This window comes from Austrofundulus limnaeus, unplaced genomic scaffold, assembly GCF_001266775.1.
Source record: "Austrofundulus limnaeus strain Quisiro unplaced genomic scaffold, Austrofundulus_limnaeus-1.0 Scaffold24, whole genome shotgun sequence".
Classification (NCBI taxonomy): Eukaryota; Metazoa; Chordata; class Actinopteri; order Cyprinodontiformes; family Rivulidae; genus Austrofundulus; species Austrofundulus limnaeus.
In genome coordinates, this window is record NW_013952426.1 from 1,827,770 (window position 1) to 1,842,803 (window position 15,034).

Genomic DNA, 15,034 nt, shown 5'->3' on the forward strand with positions numbered 1-15,034 from the left:
GCAATTATTTTATGAAGGTGTTGCTATAATGGACTGCTTTAACTAGTGACCAAATAGCTGCTGGTTAGTTAACTCACAGGAACATCACAAGCTGGAGGATGGTTTGGCAAATACACTGTAATAAAAACTAATACTAGAACTAATAAAAACTAAACTAAAACTAAGCATTAAAAATGTATTAATAACTAATAAAAACTACCAAATCCACTGTAAAAACTAATTAAAGCTAACTGAATTAAAAGAAAACAAGTCAAAACAAAATAAAACTAAACTATAATGAAAAATCCTAAACTATTATAACCTTGCTGTGCACACGTTACACCGCTGCTGGATGGCTGCTAAAAACTCACAACCTGCATGATTTTAATGAACGTTTTCTTTTAAAGTAACTTTGTTTTTTTTAAATCTTCCATCACACTTGAGACGGTTTGTTTAAAGGCTACTCATGCACAAATGCATCTTCTTTAATAACTGATTGAACGAGTTTTCTTGTGCCATTATTAAAATATTAAACAGCTTGTGGGGAAAATGTATTTTGTGTCTCCACACGGTGAACCGACAAGATTCTAAATGTTTTTCTTCATATTCAGTTCTAATTGAAAGCAACCCTTACAGCTGAATTAGGATGGATTGCAGGAAACATAAGAATCCAAACCCTCCATAGAGAAATAACTAGAATCGTGTTTTAGGTGCTAGATTTCATTGGAGCTTGTAAAATTGAGGCACATACCAACTTCGGTGGCGCAGGTTACCAGCCAGCGGACCATCTCTCTCCTCCTCCAGTTCAGAGTGGACAGAGTCATCCTCATCACCTGAAAAACCCACAAAGCAAACATTCAACAAAGGTTAGAAAAACATTTACATTTTTTATGTTGTAAATTTTCAATAAAATGGTAGCTTATGGAAAATGTGTAATAACTGTAATTTTTTTTTACATCTTCATCTGTGTGTGCTTTAAAATTGCACATTATTGACAAGGATCCTCTCGCTGCAGACAGAGGCAGGTAACGCCACAGCGAGCGGTTATTCTGTGGCATTTGTCTGACTGCACCCTGGAACCCTTTAATCATGTGGTTTCTTCTCGTCAACAATGGTCAAACTGGACGTAATGTTTTCCTGTGTTAATTTGTAGAGCAGCTGTGGATGCCCACAAGAAAAAACCCTTACATGTTAAAAGAAGCTGCAGTTGTTGTTTTTTTTCCCTCGCTCCCTTCGGCTGTGAAACTGATGATTTGAACACATCTGTACCTGCAGTCCCAGCTCCAGCGCCACGTTGAGCAGGGTTATATCTGGAGGGCTGTCTGCGGGCGTGGCGATCTTAAAGGCGTCCTGGGCCAGTTTGAAGATTAGGGAAGAGGAGTGGATGTTTTTCTGGATGGCCTCCAGCACCGTCCGCAGTCTCAACATGTCTCCTTAGGGGGCAACAAAAAACAAACAAAAAGGAGGGCAAACTTAGAGCTTTTTAAACAACAGCTTTTCTCTTCACGAGGATGTTGTGGCTGTACCTTTAGCAGCGGTGAGCATGGTCGAGGCGAGCTCACACTGCTGGGACTCCAGGTGGCCCAGGGTGAACCAGCGGGGGTATCTGCTCGGAACGATAGAGATGCCGTGATGCGGGTGCCCGACGTCCCCAGAACCTGCTGACGACTCCAGCACCGGCAGCCTTTTGTGGGCAAAGAACAAGATCTGGGTGAGATTTCTCTGACTTTAGCACAATCATCAGGATACACTACTGCAGTGAATGCTTCAGTCATGAAGATAAATAAACTCCACTTCTAAATATCGGAACCATCACTTTAAAAAACAGGGATTCTTTTTGCACAACATGTAACATCAGAGTTTGACTWGTAGGAATAAACAGTTTGTTTTGTTTTGCACATTTTGGTGAGTGCAGATCAGACCTCATTGCACGCAAAGCCACTTTATAAGCCAGGTCCGCGTCATGTGGCAGCAGAGCAGAGAAAAGATATTTGGCAAACGTGTGCATGGGGACACTTTCTCTGTGAATGACTTCCCCGAGCCCACCGAACGGACCAGCTGAGACCAAGAGGAGAAAAGGGACTGTTACTCGGGACACTGGTCTACAATAATTACATTCAGAGACAATTATGCGACAGGCGTGCTAGACGTACCCTCCAGTAACTGGATGGCCTGCTTCCGAAGCGTCTGAACCAGGAGGTCATCCAACTCCAGTTCTTGCAGCTTTGAAACGATCTGTTCTTCGTTGCGACACACCTAGAACAGGTAGAAAACACAGAACAGAACAGTCACGTTTATGTAAAGATGACGGGACAAAGAGAGGTCGATGTTCTGAAGAGGCCACAGAAATGAACGCTTGATTCTTCCAATACAGATGACTTTTCTGTAAATGTATACATAATAAACACAGAATACTGTARTATATATTATTCACAAACATACACAGAAACGAGTCCTGCAGGTAAAGATCGTTAATCTTTGAAGTTTCAAAACCTTTTAAGAAAGTTCACAGATATTAGAGAAGCAGCAGGGTACTTTAATACTTCTCACTCGTACATTTCTGCAGATCTTTTGTATTTGAAGTGATTTCATTCCTGCCAAGAATCCAGAGCGAGGTCCTTTCATGCATGTGACTGGTTTTAAATGCACCTCCTGCTTAAAAACATTAATATTGCCGCTAATTCCAGTGACATTAAGAAAGGTCTGCGGCAGCCGTTCTAAGCCGCCCAAAAGCAGATTACCATTTACACAAAGAAATGCTCCTCGGATTTATTCTAACTCACAGTGAACTTAAGTACTGTGACTTTCTGCTTGTTTTTCAAGAAACAAAAATGGCATGACCTTTTCTCGCTTTTTGCATGGCATTTACTTCCAACTGATGTTAAATTATAGTGATTTTCTCTCATGGCAACATTGCCTTCAACGGGCAAATTCACAGGAAGAGAGGTTTTTTTTTTTAAAATGCACAGGGGCGTTATTATACTTCATTAAAGCATCTGTAATTTTAAAGAGAAGTCAAGCATCCTGACATCATCTTGTTCTCTATGAGGAAAGTTGTTCAGCTATAGAAATGATTACCTTATCCTGGGCGTATAGTCCCTCTGGCATTATTCTCTGCTGGCCCATACCCATCAGAGCCACCTCTAGGGCCAGAGTCAGGTAGGACTCGCCCCCATCTGGACTCCCCCACACTGGCACATGGTGGTAGACTGGAGGTCTGGGGTCACCGTCTACAAAGAAAGAGGGGAAGGAACAATGATTCTTTTATAACAAAACGGAAGAAATACTCATGCCTTTTTATTAAAGATTAGTTCATAACGATGACAGGACTTTTCTTCCAAATTTTACAAACCTAAACCTTCATCAGTTATCAGGCGTTTTAAGAGGAGGAACTTGGCCACTGTCTTATTGGCTCTGATTTCCTTAATTTTGGGTGATCGGCCGATAGCGACACCTCAGCAAAAGTCTGAAAATCAGCCGCTGTCCCCCTTTTGCTCTAATGAGAAAGAGAGCTGTTGTCCAGTTAAACACAAGTTTGTACTGTTTCAGGGGTATTATTCAATGTTCATTAAAAAATGATAGGAACATTGAAGGTGTATTGTGACCTTATCATCTGACAGTTATAAAAAAAAGTAAGTAAAAAAAGTTAAAAAATTAAGTATCGGCCAAAATCTGATTTGGCAGGTCAGGCTTTTTTAAAGATTAGTGATAGGTCAGAAAACTGCAGTTGGTGCAAAACTAGTAAAAAATAAAGTAAAAAGTCAAATAAAATACTTTTTATAAAAGCTGTCTAACTTTTTTTACATAAATATTTACATATTAAACTGAGTATATTCCTCACAGATGGATTATTTTGGGGTAAAGATGAACTTGAAATGTAAGTTGTTTTAAAAGAATGACCCTAAAGTGAGTAGATAAACAATAACTTATTAAAAAACACCAACATAGGCACTCAAGTAATTAAATGTGATAAAATTGTGAGTAAAACAACCCATATTTTAGATTCTTTTAAAGAATCTAAACCGACCACACTGCCTACACTAAAGCTTTCTAACTATAAGTGAGAACAGATGCCCCAAGAGCCTCAGCTGTTGATTGGTGCCCATTTGTTCGCTCTCGCTCCCCTGCCCCATCGCTGGGCTTAAATCCCCTCTGAGCAAAAGATCCCCTTAAATCCTGTTTATTCCACAGATACGTGTGTGGAGAAGCAGTGTGTGTCTGAGCATGTGTCGAGACTGAGGAGAGAGAAGGAAACTGGTTCTACAGACTGAAACCCACTTCATTATTCATGGCTTTTATTTCCCCCAGCACTCCATTGGTTGATTTGAAAAGGCTAAAGAAAATAAAATAAAAGGTGCATTTGGATTGGATGATCCACAGCCCGAGTCTGCCCACTGCGTAGCAGATGTTTCCAGCTGTTCTCCCCAAGACATGGTCACCGGGATGATATGAAATTACACGAACCTATCAGAGCTCATTCCTCAGATTCCAAAACCAGCCTGAGACCAACACGAGTCACTTTAACCAGAGTACACAGAGACACAGATGGCTGCGCCAGTGGTCAGCATTGTTCACGCTGACAATACTTCCCTGTAGCCTGGAGACAATGACCAAACCCAGCCTCTATTCTGATCTGTTGTAATGGCCACTGGTGCAGAGAGGGGCAAAAAAAAAAAAAAAAAAAAAAAAAAAAAAAAAACCTCCCTGGGTAGGGTGAAAAATGCAAATGTGGATGGATTCTATACATGAACACACACACAAGCAGAGCCGTGTTGTAAATGAGCAGGCTGTTCCAATCCCACCCATTCATGCTCTACTAGTTTATATCGGCTCAACAGCGGACAATCCTCGTGTAAGAACATGGCGTCTGTTGTGTGACGAGTCGCCGTTAGTCGAGTCTGATCCCCTCTGCTCTGAATTACTCTGCTGAAGCGTGCCAGGAATTATGTTTAGTAAAAAAAAAAAAAATTCTTGAACCCAACCTGGGACCAGGCTCGGGACATGATTTGTACTTTCACCGAGGTACAAGTTAATAAAGTTCCCAGTGAAGGTTTAACAGACTGAGGGATCTGCAGCGCTGCAGGCTCAAAGTAGGATGCACAACTGAGAGGATGGTTTTCATTCTAGCTTCTCAGTGGGAACGTCTGCAAACGAGGATTTATTTTGTGATGATTATATGAAGGCAAGATGTTCAACCCCGAGCATCAGTTTAAATCTTAAGACGATGAAATGAAGCGGAGAGAAACGGAAAACTATCCTGAGGAGCTACAACCAGCACATGCTTCAACAGCTCAGGGTTACGTCGTACCACCACTTCATACCTGGGACATTTTGTACTAATATATAAAATTTACCTTTTTCTGCTCTTTGTAGCCAACTATTTTAATAAATATGTTCATCTTTGTACATTTACTATTACATTTTTACCCCTTTTAGCACTACAGATCCAGAGATAGACAATATTTTAGTATTTCTCTACATGACTACATTATATTCTTATATTGAGACTGTGTGGCAAACGTAAMTGAAATAAACCATCAACAGGCCAGTTATAATGATTTTAGAATGCTGGGGCAACTTAATCTGTCATATATCCTTGATGAACTGGTCCAAAGGTGCTAATCTTATTATTTATAGACAGTAAGAAGATTATACTAACATAAAAACATTTGAAATCACCAATATTGTGGCGGTGGCGCTGTTAGATAAAAAGCCATACTGGGACACACAACACAAACACACACACACCTGCACACCTCTCCCATTTGTGCTATGAAACAATATTATAGGGATGTGCTTTACCAGCTTTATTACTTTGTTCCTTTAATATTGTCGCTGCCATACTTGTGCTGATAAAAGCACTGAGGTAAAGGTAGAAATACAAACACAGAATGAATGGATGAAAATATTTATTGAAACGGAAACGATACTAAACAAACATTTATTGATGTTTGACCCAAGTGTAAATGTTTCTCTGACTGGAGTTTGTTTTTATCAATACAAACACTTTAGAATTAGAGAAGAGACAGTTTTGAATAAGTCTGTATGTTTCTAAAATATGATGGGAAATTTTACGGGGATGCATCCGTTTTATTATGGGTGGAGTGACCCGGTAAAATGGGTGTGGCTTCTTCTATGGCCACGGTGATCCCAAAGTTTCAAACGATCAGTAAACGTTGGCTTACTTAAAAAAGGTAAAAGAAAAAAGTTATTTTTAACATTTTATTTGGGCAAAGTTCTGAGTTTGTAAAAACACAACACTGTTTTGCCCTTTTGCTTACATCTTTGAAATAGGTTGTACCTCTGTGACGGGGGTCTGCAACCTGCGGATGTAGGGCCACATGTGGCTCTTTGGCCCCTATGCAGTGGCTCTTTGAAAATATGACCAAACATAACAATAATTTTTGGGGGTGTTTGTATACCCACAACAGAAACCAAGTTGTATGATGTGATCAATACTGAAACAAAAAGTTAAACATATTAGCTCATGCTAGCCTGTTGTTTTCTTAAATAATCTAACTTCTTTCTATGATCTTTCTCTCAAATCCATCAGAATTGCCTTTAAAGAATTTGAAGACTACATAATAATAAGATTTTAAAAAATATGCCTGAATAATTCAGTTGTACTAGTTTTTATGAAATTTGGTATAAATTATACACAGTATTTTTCTTGTTTACACAAATCTGTTCTTTCTGATGTGTACAATAAATAATAATAATAATAATAATAATAATAATAATAATAATAATAATAATAATACAAATTTTTTTGTTTTATAATGTCACCTCTACTGACCGTAAAGGTTCCCGAAAGAACCTCGAAAAGGTCCGCGGACCACCAGTTGATAATCACATTCGTAGCTTGTTTTGCGGCTCTGGACACATTTTATTAGTGAGCCAAGGAGCACAAATGGCTCTTTTGATCGTAAAGGTTGCAGACCCCTGCTCTATGAGATACTAGAGATCCTGTGTAAATACATGACTTCATACCTCCGGTGTCCATGGTGCTGTCATCATCCACTCTGCACGTTTCGGTGAGGGTGAGGAACAAACAACCAATGGGGTCTAAGGGATGACCCACCCAACCCTCCAGGTTGGTGGTGGAGGTAACCCCTCTCTGCAGCAGCTCTGAGGACAGAAAGAGAGAGGCGGTCAGCGCTCAAACGACTGCACCTCCTTCAGGAAGGAAACCGTTTCGTGAACACGCTGTACCCTTCTTTTGGTGCTTGTAGATGTCCATCTGTCTCTGCTGCTGGAGGCGGAGCGTGTTGATGATGGCCACAGCCAATCGCAGGGCTTCCCTGGTGTAACCGTGGGAGCGCAGGGCGTCGACGCGGGCACACGCTGTTGGGACGTGGTCTGTGTGGTGGACGGGAAAACAGAGTGAGGTCAGGACAAAAGAAAATAATAATAATTCAAGTCTTTTTTACAAATACATCCTCAGCTGCTTTTGCACAGACTCACAACTCGCACAAGCTTAGGGTTAGACTCCAACAAACATGCTTACACATACACACTGTGCAGTCTCAGCAGAAAGCCTGTGTGTGTGTCTGTGTGTGTTTGTGTGTGATAGCTGGCTTAAGTTGCAGAATCTGACAGATCTTAGCTGGAAGCTGCTTACTGCAGATACTGGCTTCAGTATCAGCAGAATTACTGTGCGTGCGCGCGCGCGTGTGTGTGTGTGTGTGTGTGTGTGTGTGTGTGTGTGTGTGTGTGTGTGTGTTGGTTGGTTCAGATTTCAGCAGAAGTAAAAACGATGTGTGGAACTGTCACATGAGCACCGTCGGTCTTTGTAGACAGAAAGTTTGTCTGCCGTCTAGAGGAGCAGAAAGTGTGTGTGCATTTCTCAGTGTACACTTTTTGGCCTAAATATCTATGAAGCCTAATAAATTGTGCACTGCAGGCGGCAAATTACGCAACTAAAAAAGTGAGAACTATTTTCTGGGTCTGTACCGAGCCACAGCGGCAGCCCCTGTGGGTTGAACAGCAGGCTCTCCCCCTCTCTCTGATAGGACGGAGACATGTAGAAGTCGCTGCTGATGATCCTCTGCAGGTGGCTGTCCTGCCAGTGGAGGTCGCAGGCCTCCACGGCTCGACTGAACACCGTCCGCCTCGGCCTGGACAGAGAGTCTGACACAATGCAGCGCAGTCAGTACACGTCACAGCAATGCTTTCATCCTTCCTGGTTTGTTTCTGTTACAGAGTAATCGCACCGGTCAGATGTGTGTTTCTGTGCAAACCTTGTGCGAGGTTGCTCTGCGGCAGGGCGTTGGTGATGTTCGGAAGCTCGCTGCCGTAGTTGCCATCTTCCAGTGGGCACACGTCCATGTCGCCCCACTTCTTCAGCTGCCTCAGCCAGCTGCTCTTCTCCTCGCTCTTGCAGTGGGGATTAAGCACAACGCACACCCACAGTGCACCTGGAGACAAGAGAAGCAGTGGTCAAATATCAGGGGGTAAAAGATGCAGAAACTCTGGAGTGGTGTTCTAAACAGCTGGGTTTCAGTGGTTCTGATGACGCACAATTATAAATGGAGGGCAGGAAGTAAAATGACTAAGGAGGAAACCATTGTACATTTTTACAAWCACCTAATGCATTATAAACACAAAAACACAAGATAGCTAGCTAACACACCTCGTCGCTGCAGACATCAGCTTTAGCAGATTCCAAAGGCGTAGCTTTAAAATCCACTTTTTACTGTGTTGTTCTGAGATTTCTACATTTCTCACCTTTGTGTATGACAACCTTTCTCCCTTTTCTCAGTTAGAACAATCAGAACAGCAGAAAACTACACAAAACATGAGATTTCTTCCAGAATTTTTCCACTTCACTTCGTCTCCTCCATCTGCGTCTTACACTCTTGCTGTGTTGCATTGTGACATCATATCAATTAGCAGGAGCTGAGCAACATTAGTACGATACAATAACTGAACGTAAATTTGACTTTTCTTGTTCATGCAGAGCCAACAAACAAAATGTTTTCATGAAGAAGAAAATCACACCCCACCATCCTTCAACTTCGGTGATTTAATGTTTGATGTGACTTTTCTATTTAATATTGTCATAATGAATCAATAAAAACTATTTCTATTTGCAGAAACTAAACGCTCAAAACACAAAGAAGTTTTATTGTCTAATCTTTTCAAATCAGACTTAAAAAATAAAAATGTTTTGACTTATCCAATACTGGAAATATGTGGCTGGAACAAATGGGTCTCGGCACATTTCATGGTTATAATATAAGGATTTCTTTTTTGTTTTTGTTTTTTTACATCAAAACAGACATTTCTGCAGTTGTCATTGACTTAATGAATGCATTAAGAAAATTTCAATGAGAAGAAAGTATTCTGCATGTTTTTACAAAGCAAAACAAATCTGACCTCTATATCCAGCATATTCTTGAATTATTATTTTTTTTGTATAAAAAAATTAGTCAAAAAAGAGTCRACTCTAGTGGCCATCTTTAACGCCTTTTAACTACAGACGTCATCGCATCTGTTGCACGCACCCAAACCTCCAGCTGTGGCAACTGTCAGACGTGGGCCTCGCGGAGAAAAATGATCCGACTGTCTGGCTGTTATTTCTGTCTGTGTCATGATCTCACTCGCTCACTCGGGAAGTGTTCCTATTGACCTCCTAAATGCTGAGATTGATCGCAGAGAAGTTGAGCAGCAGTATTGATCGGCAGCCTTTATCATTCGCCGCATGCAGGGGAACTGGAGGAGAAGCCGAGGGGCAGGAGGGGGGAGCAGCCCACTGGATAAACCTGAACGTGCTGGCCCCGGCCAGGTGACAGGGTATTTGTCTCAGGCACCGACGCGCTGGACGTTTCTGCAGAGCTTGCTGTCTGACCTGCAGTGATTGATGAACCGACTAGGGAGCTGACTCAGCRATGCTGAAAATATGGTAAAGGATAMGTCTTTTGTATTTATTTTAGATGTGTCATAAAAGCTCTCACCTAGCTCATCCCAGAGCTGCCGGCACTTGTCTGTCATCCCAGTGCCTTGTTGTCTCCACAGTGACAGTCGAGGGTCCGCCATGAATTGTTCCGTTATTAGCGTTAGCATTCGGGCGCCATTAGAATCCCGCATTCGAAGCATTTCCCGCACCTGAAGAGACGTAAAAACATCTGAATTCATGTGATGCTAATTCGTGTGCTGCTTGTGTCAATCACAAAAACCAAAAACAGCTTATCTGTAAATTAAGGCATTCAGGACACAAAACAAGGAGGCAGACAGCGAACATGGTTGTCAAATCAACATAAACAGAGAAAACAAACAAGCAAGCAAAAAAACAAACAAACAAAGATCAGAGAAATTCTGTATTTTTTAACATAAAAAGGCAAATAATAAGAGATTCCGGTTTTTGTACACTTCCTTCTTCCAAGTGAACTGCTCTGCAAATCTTTATTCATTTATCTTATTACCTTTTGTTTAACCACTGTGGGACTTAAGACTGCAAACAAATCAACCACGATCTGAAAAATTTTAGTTCCTTGAATAAGAGTAAAAAAAAGGCAATTGAACATTTTTTGTCAAAATGCAGATTTACTTAGTAAAAGATAAGAGTTGTATCGATCTGACCCAACTGTTAGCAAGAAAGTGAATAAGTGAATTTCCAAAAATGATAGCAAGACAACTTCAATATCTCGACACAGTGGGAAAACAGTGAAGCAGTATTAAAACATGTATAAGAATCTGTGAGGAGTGGATGTACGGAAAGCCAAAGATGCCATTATTTGCACATATYCCCCCTGGCATCTAATAAACACTGGTAAATATGTAACCAGGCATTTATTGCCCTTTTAAGTCAGATTTAGGCCATATAAACTGAAACAACCATTTCCTTGTTTTTTGTTTGTTTGTTTGTTTTTACTATTTTCTTGATAAAAGAGTGGCCCGTGTTTGTTGGCGCGATTGTACAACTGTTTACAGTTCAAACTTAATGATGGAACAATGTGAYCAAAGGTTGTTTTTTATCCCCCGAATAGAAAAATACAATTAGCAGCTGACAAATTCTATACTTTTGTGCAAGCCTTACATTTAACAATGGAAGATTGTTTTTCCATTCTTGTGTTTTGGAGGATAATTGTCTATTTTATAAAAGACAAGTAAAAAACAATTAGAATTTAGCATCCATTTTCCTGTTAAACCAAACCAGCATTGGAACCATGACCTCAAAACTGAAGTGCATATCAAACTTTGATTCATGTGTTTTGTTGGAAAGAATCCTAGTTATTTTGATGATTTTTATTTTTATTTTCTTCAGGTTTTAGAGCATGAATCATCATTTGTGACTCATAATTGTAAATAACTACTGATATAGACCTTAGCAAACATGGAGTTGAGCTGCTTCCCGGAGCCATAGTATCCTCCCTGGGACAGAAACTGTTTGACCTGCTCCCTGACTTGATCCTCGTCCAGATGCCAACAGTTGTCATCATCGATGCTGGCTCCTGCAGTTGGGTCTGGAGCGCCTGAGAATATCCAAACACAAACGGTAAATAACAAGCACAAACTCTCATAAAAAGCAAGAAATGTAAGCAGGCAGTAACTCAAGAACACAACATGCTTTGGTCACAGCTGGTTTTAAACTATTAAGATTTGCGTATTTACGTGTACACATCCTGTTTTCAAATCACGGCCAAAGACAAAAACCTGTTGACAGTTTAGTTTTAGTCTACCTCCTTCTGAAAGAAAGATTTCTGTTTCTTGAGCTCATCAGTCATTTTTTAATTTAAAATGTGATCTGTTCGTTTGAAATCTTATCCAGAAACCACATTTTACTCATTTAAAAGCTTGTTGCAAAACCGCACTGCTTTGATACCTTTAAGTTTTACATTAGACCCACAGTGCACCTGAGAAACGCTGCTCGAGTGAAGTTAATCATCCACTGAGGGAATGTTAGGTCAACTTTATTTTTTCTTCAGTTCGTTGTGAGCATGTGTGTGTCTAAGTAGTGCTGTGGAGAAACGTAGATACGCTCCGGTGGGGGAAGCTGCTTTGATCTTACAGGAAGCGCGCTGAGGAAAGCCCGGAGATGTGTTTCCAACTGGCTGAGAAAGAGAGAGAGAGTGAGAGAGCGCAGCAGCAAACAGCAACACGGCTCCTTCAAAAGGCAGTCCTTCTCCTGGATCGACTGAACTTCAACCCCCATGATCCCCCTTGTTAAACACAGACAGGAAGCAGAGCGCGCGGCTTCCTGGACGCAAGCGTTTGAGAATGTCAACATTTAGCAAGAAGAATGAAATGGAAACAAAGATTTCTGTTTGTTGAAAGGGTGTGTCTGGTTTCTTGCCCCCCCCCCGATGTGGCGCTGCTGTGGATCTCCGTCGTTCCTTCTAAGTACTTTCTCCGGCCCTTTCATCTCTCCTTCCTTTCCCCTCCATCTGCATTCCCCCCGTCTCTCTGAGTGCCATTTCCCTGGTCTCTTCCTCTCAGCGTCCCCTTCTTCTTCTGCATGTCGTCTTCTGCATCCATTTCATCAATCACCTCCTTTTTTCCTCTGATTTATTCAACCAATCCCTGCCGGTGGGAGGAGGAATTGGCTGCGAAGATGAAACTAAGAAATCAAACGGGCCATTTGAAGCTTGGCTTGCTGCTTCCCTGAAGTAATCAGGTGCTTAGACGTTTGGGAGCCTGTGGGCTAGCAATGCAGCATGTTTCAAGTCTGAGGGCTTTTAAGTGCGGCCTGTCGCTGTGAAGATATCTCTGCAGAAGGATAGAATGCACCCCACAGAGTTGGAACTTTTTTAAGCCAAGTCCTGTACTTCCCCGTTGACTGTCATACATTCCTGGAATAAAGCAAATCAGTTGCTGGTGGATTTGGAGGACGGGTGAGAAACGAGAATTTCCTGCATCTTTACTTAACACCCAGCAGAATGTGAAAAGCAGAGGTTGGGGAGGGGAGGTGGAGTCTCACCGTGAACCTGGTTGATCTCAGAGTTGGAGGAGAGGATCTCGTCAGCCAGTTTCTGAGCCGTGGGCAGCACCTCGGTGTGGTGGGCCGTGATCAGATACTGGACCAGCTTCTGCAGCTGATCTCTGTTCATCTGGAACAATGTTTCTGATATGGGCAGCCGTAGCTTCACCTGCAGCAGACACACATAAGACATTTTTATTACGTGCATTTCATCAACATAAACTGGAGCTCTGTGACCAGTCAGTTATAAAGAACAACATTTTGACCTTCAGTGATCGAATATCGGTGGTGGGCACAGCTAACCAAAAGTTAGCTTCAGTAACTCAAACTAAAAATACAGCTTTGCTTATGGGATAAATCTTGTGCCAGCAGGAATTGAATTTGAATTGCTCAGATTGAATCTGGATGTGCATAATTTGAAATTGAATGCATTGGTTTGAAAATGAATTTTAATAAACCAAAACAGAATTTAAAGTTTAGTATCTGAATTCATTTGCTTTGAAACTGTATTTTGGTTTATTAAAAATTCAGTTTGACTACTTTCACTTTAAGTTCCATAATTCAGATTTTTGTGTCACATCCTGGTCCTTGAGAAAGCCAGCCAGAGTAATCAAACACAGATGCACAGATTTATGTTTCACTTCGGTGAAGTTTCCCTTCTGTATGTAACAGAGTTGATGCAATCCACTGTAAAAGTGACAAAAACAGATAGTTATTTATTGCAGTGATTAATTTTAACTATAGAAAATGTAACATTTACATCCCGTCATGGATGAGTCGGCAGCAGCATTTGATCAATACGTGATCCATGATGCGATGTAAATGTAACGTTTCTAAAATAATCACTGCAATAAAATAACTGTTTTTGTCACTTTTAACTATGGGGGGGCAATAAGTATGCCCACTCCTGCTCGGCGCCTCTCAGCATGGGCAATTCCAGAGAGCCAGAGTGGTGCGTCGAGGTGAGTCCAACTATATCTAGTTGGAACCTCTCAACCTCACACACCAGCTCAGGCTCCTTCCCCATCAGAGAGGTGACATTCCATGTCTCTAGAGCCAGCTTCTGTAGCCGAGGATCAGACCGCCAAGGTCCTCGCCTTAGACCACCGCCCAACACACATTGCACCTGACCCCTACGGCCCCTCCCACAGGTAGTGAGCCCATGGGTCTTCGGGCTGTGCCCGACCGGACTCCATGGGCGAAAGCCTGGACACCAGCCGCTCGCCAACGTGCCCCACCTCCAGGCCTGGCTCCAGAATGGGACCCCGATGACCCGTGTCCGGGCGAGGGAACGCTCAGTCCATTTATCGTACTCATCAGTAGTGATCTTTGGGCTGCACATTGTCTGATCCCTCACCTAGGACCTGTTTGCCTTGGGTGACCCTACCAGGGGCATGAAGCCCCCGACAACATAGCTCCTAGGATCACTGGGACACTCAAAAACCTCTCCACCACGATAAGATGTCAGCCCAGGGAGAGGTAACACTAAACCACTAAACAAATTTWAAAAAATAGCAGCAGCTAATGCTAAACAGTTTATCACCAACCACTACGACAACTGTTGTTAGTTTGTTAGTTAGCTGTTAGCAGGCCTAAAGTTGACAAAACTTAATTTAGCCAATAATAACTAGACCACTAACAGTTTTCAAAGTTAGTTAAAAAAAACTAATCCCCCTAAATGAAAAATTATTTCTATTGGATCGGCAGAACCATGCCCACCACTGTAAAATTGAACGTCTGCGCTGCATGTTTTTAGGTTATTACCTGTTCAGGTTTGCGAATTCTATAAAGGGAAAGAGCCACCACATGCGCACAGTAGAAAATGTCCCGGTTCCCGCAGCCACATGTGACGGAAGTGATCTTGCAGCGGTCAAAGCTGATGGCCACCTTGTGGGTCACCTCAGGTTCGGCGGGCGTGGCTGGTTCCGTTACTGTGCCGCTCAGGTGAAATCCTGCAAAAAAGAGGAAGGAAAGAAAGAGAAGTGAGTTATAAATGGAGCAATCACAAAACTATTATCATGCATTTTGACTTGAGCTAGTCCTTGTGAATTACTTCCTTGTCCCTACGCACAACACACACACACACACACACACACACACACACACACACACACACACACACACACACACACACAC

General features: G+C 41.8%; 1 protein-coding gene across 1 annotated transcript in view; it reads right to left on the reverse strand.

Annotated features, from left to right (window-relative positions):
• Positions 1–730: 730 nt before the first annotated feature.
• The window catches only part of zswim5 (zinc finger, SWIM-type containing 5), a gene marked incomplete at its 3' end in the record, with an annotated part of 71,091 nt that continues 56,787 nt past the window's right edge, over positions 731–15,034 (reverse strand). The window contains 14 exon segments of the mRNA XM_014004472.1: positions 731–812; positions 1,249–1,412; positions 1,506–1,663; positions 1,902–2,037; positions 2,133–2,235; positions 3,058–3,209; positions 6,970–7,107; positions 7,192–7,338; positions 7,933–8,109; positions 8,220–8,396; positions 9,936–10,086; positions 11,305–11,453; positions 12,899–13,067; positions 14,663–14,850. Of these exon segments, the coding sequence (XP_013859926.1) occupies positions 731–812; positions 1,249–1,412; positions 1,506–1,663; positions 1,902–2,037; positions 2,133–2,235; positions 3,058–3,209; positions 6,970–7,107; positions 7,192–7,338; positions 7,933–8,109; positions 8,220–8,396; positions 9,936–10,086; positions 11,305–11,453; positions 12,899–13,067; positions 14,663–14,850 (2,091 nt within the window).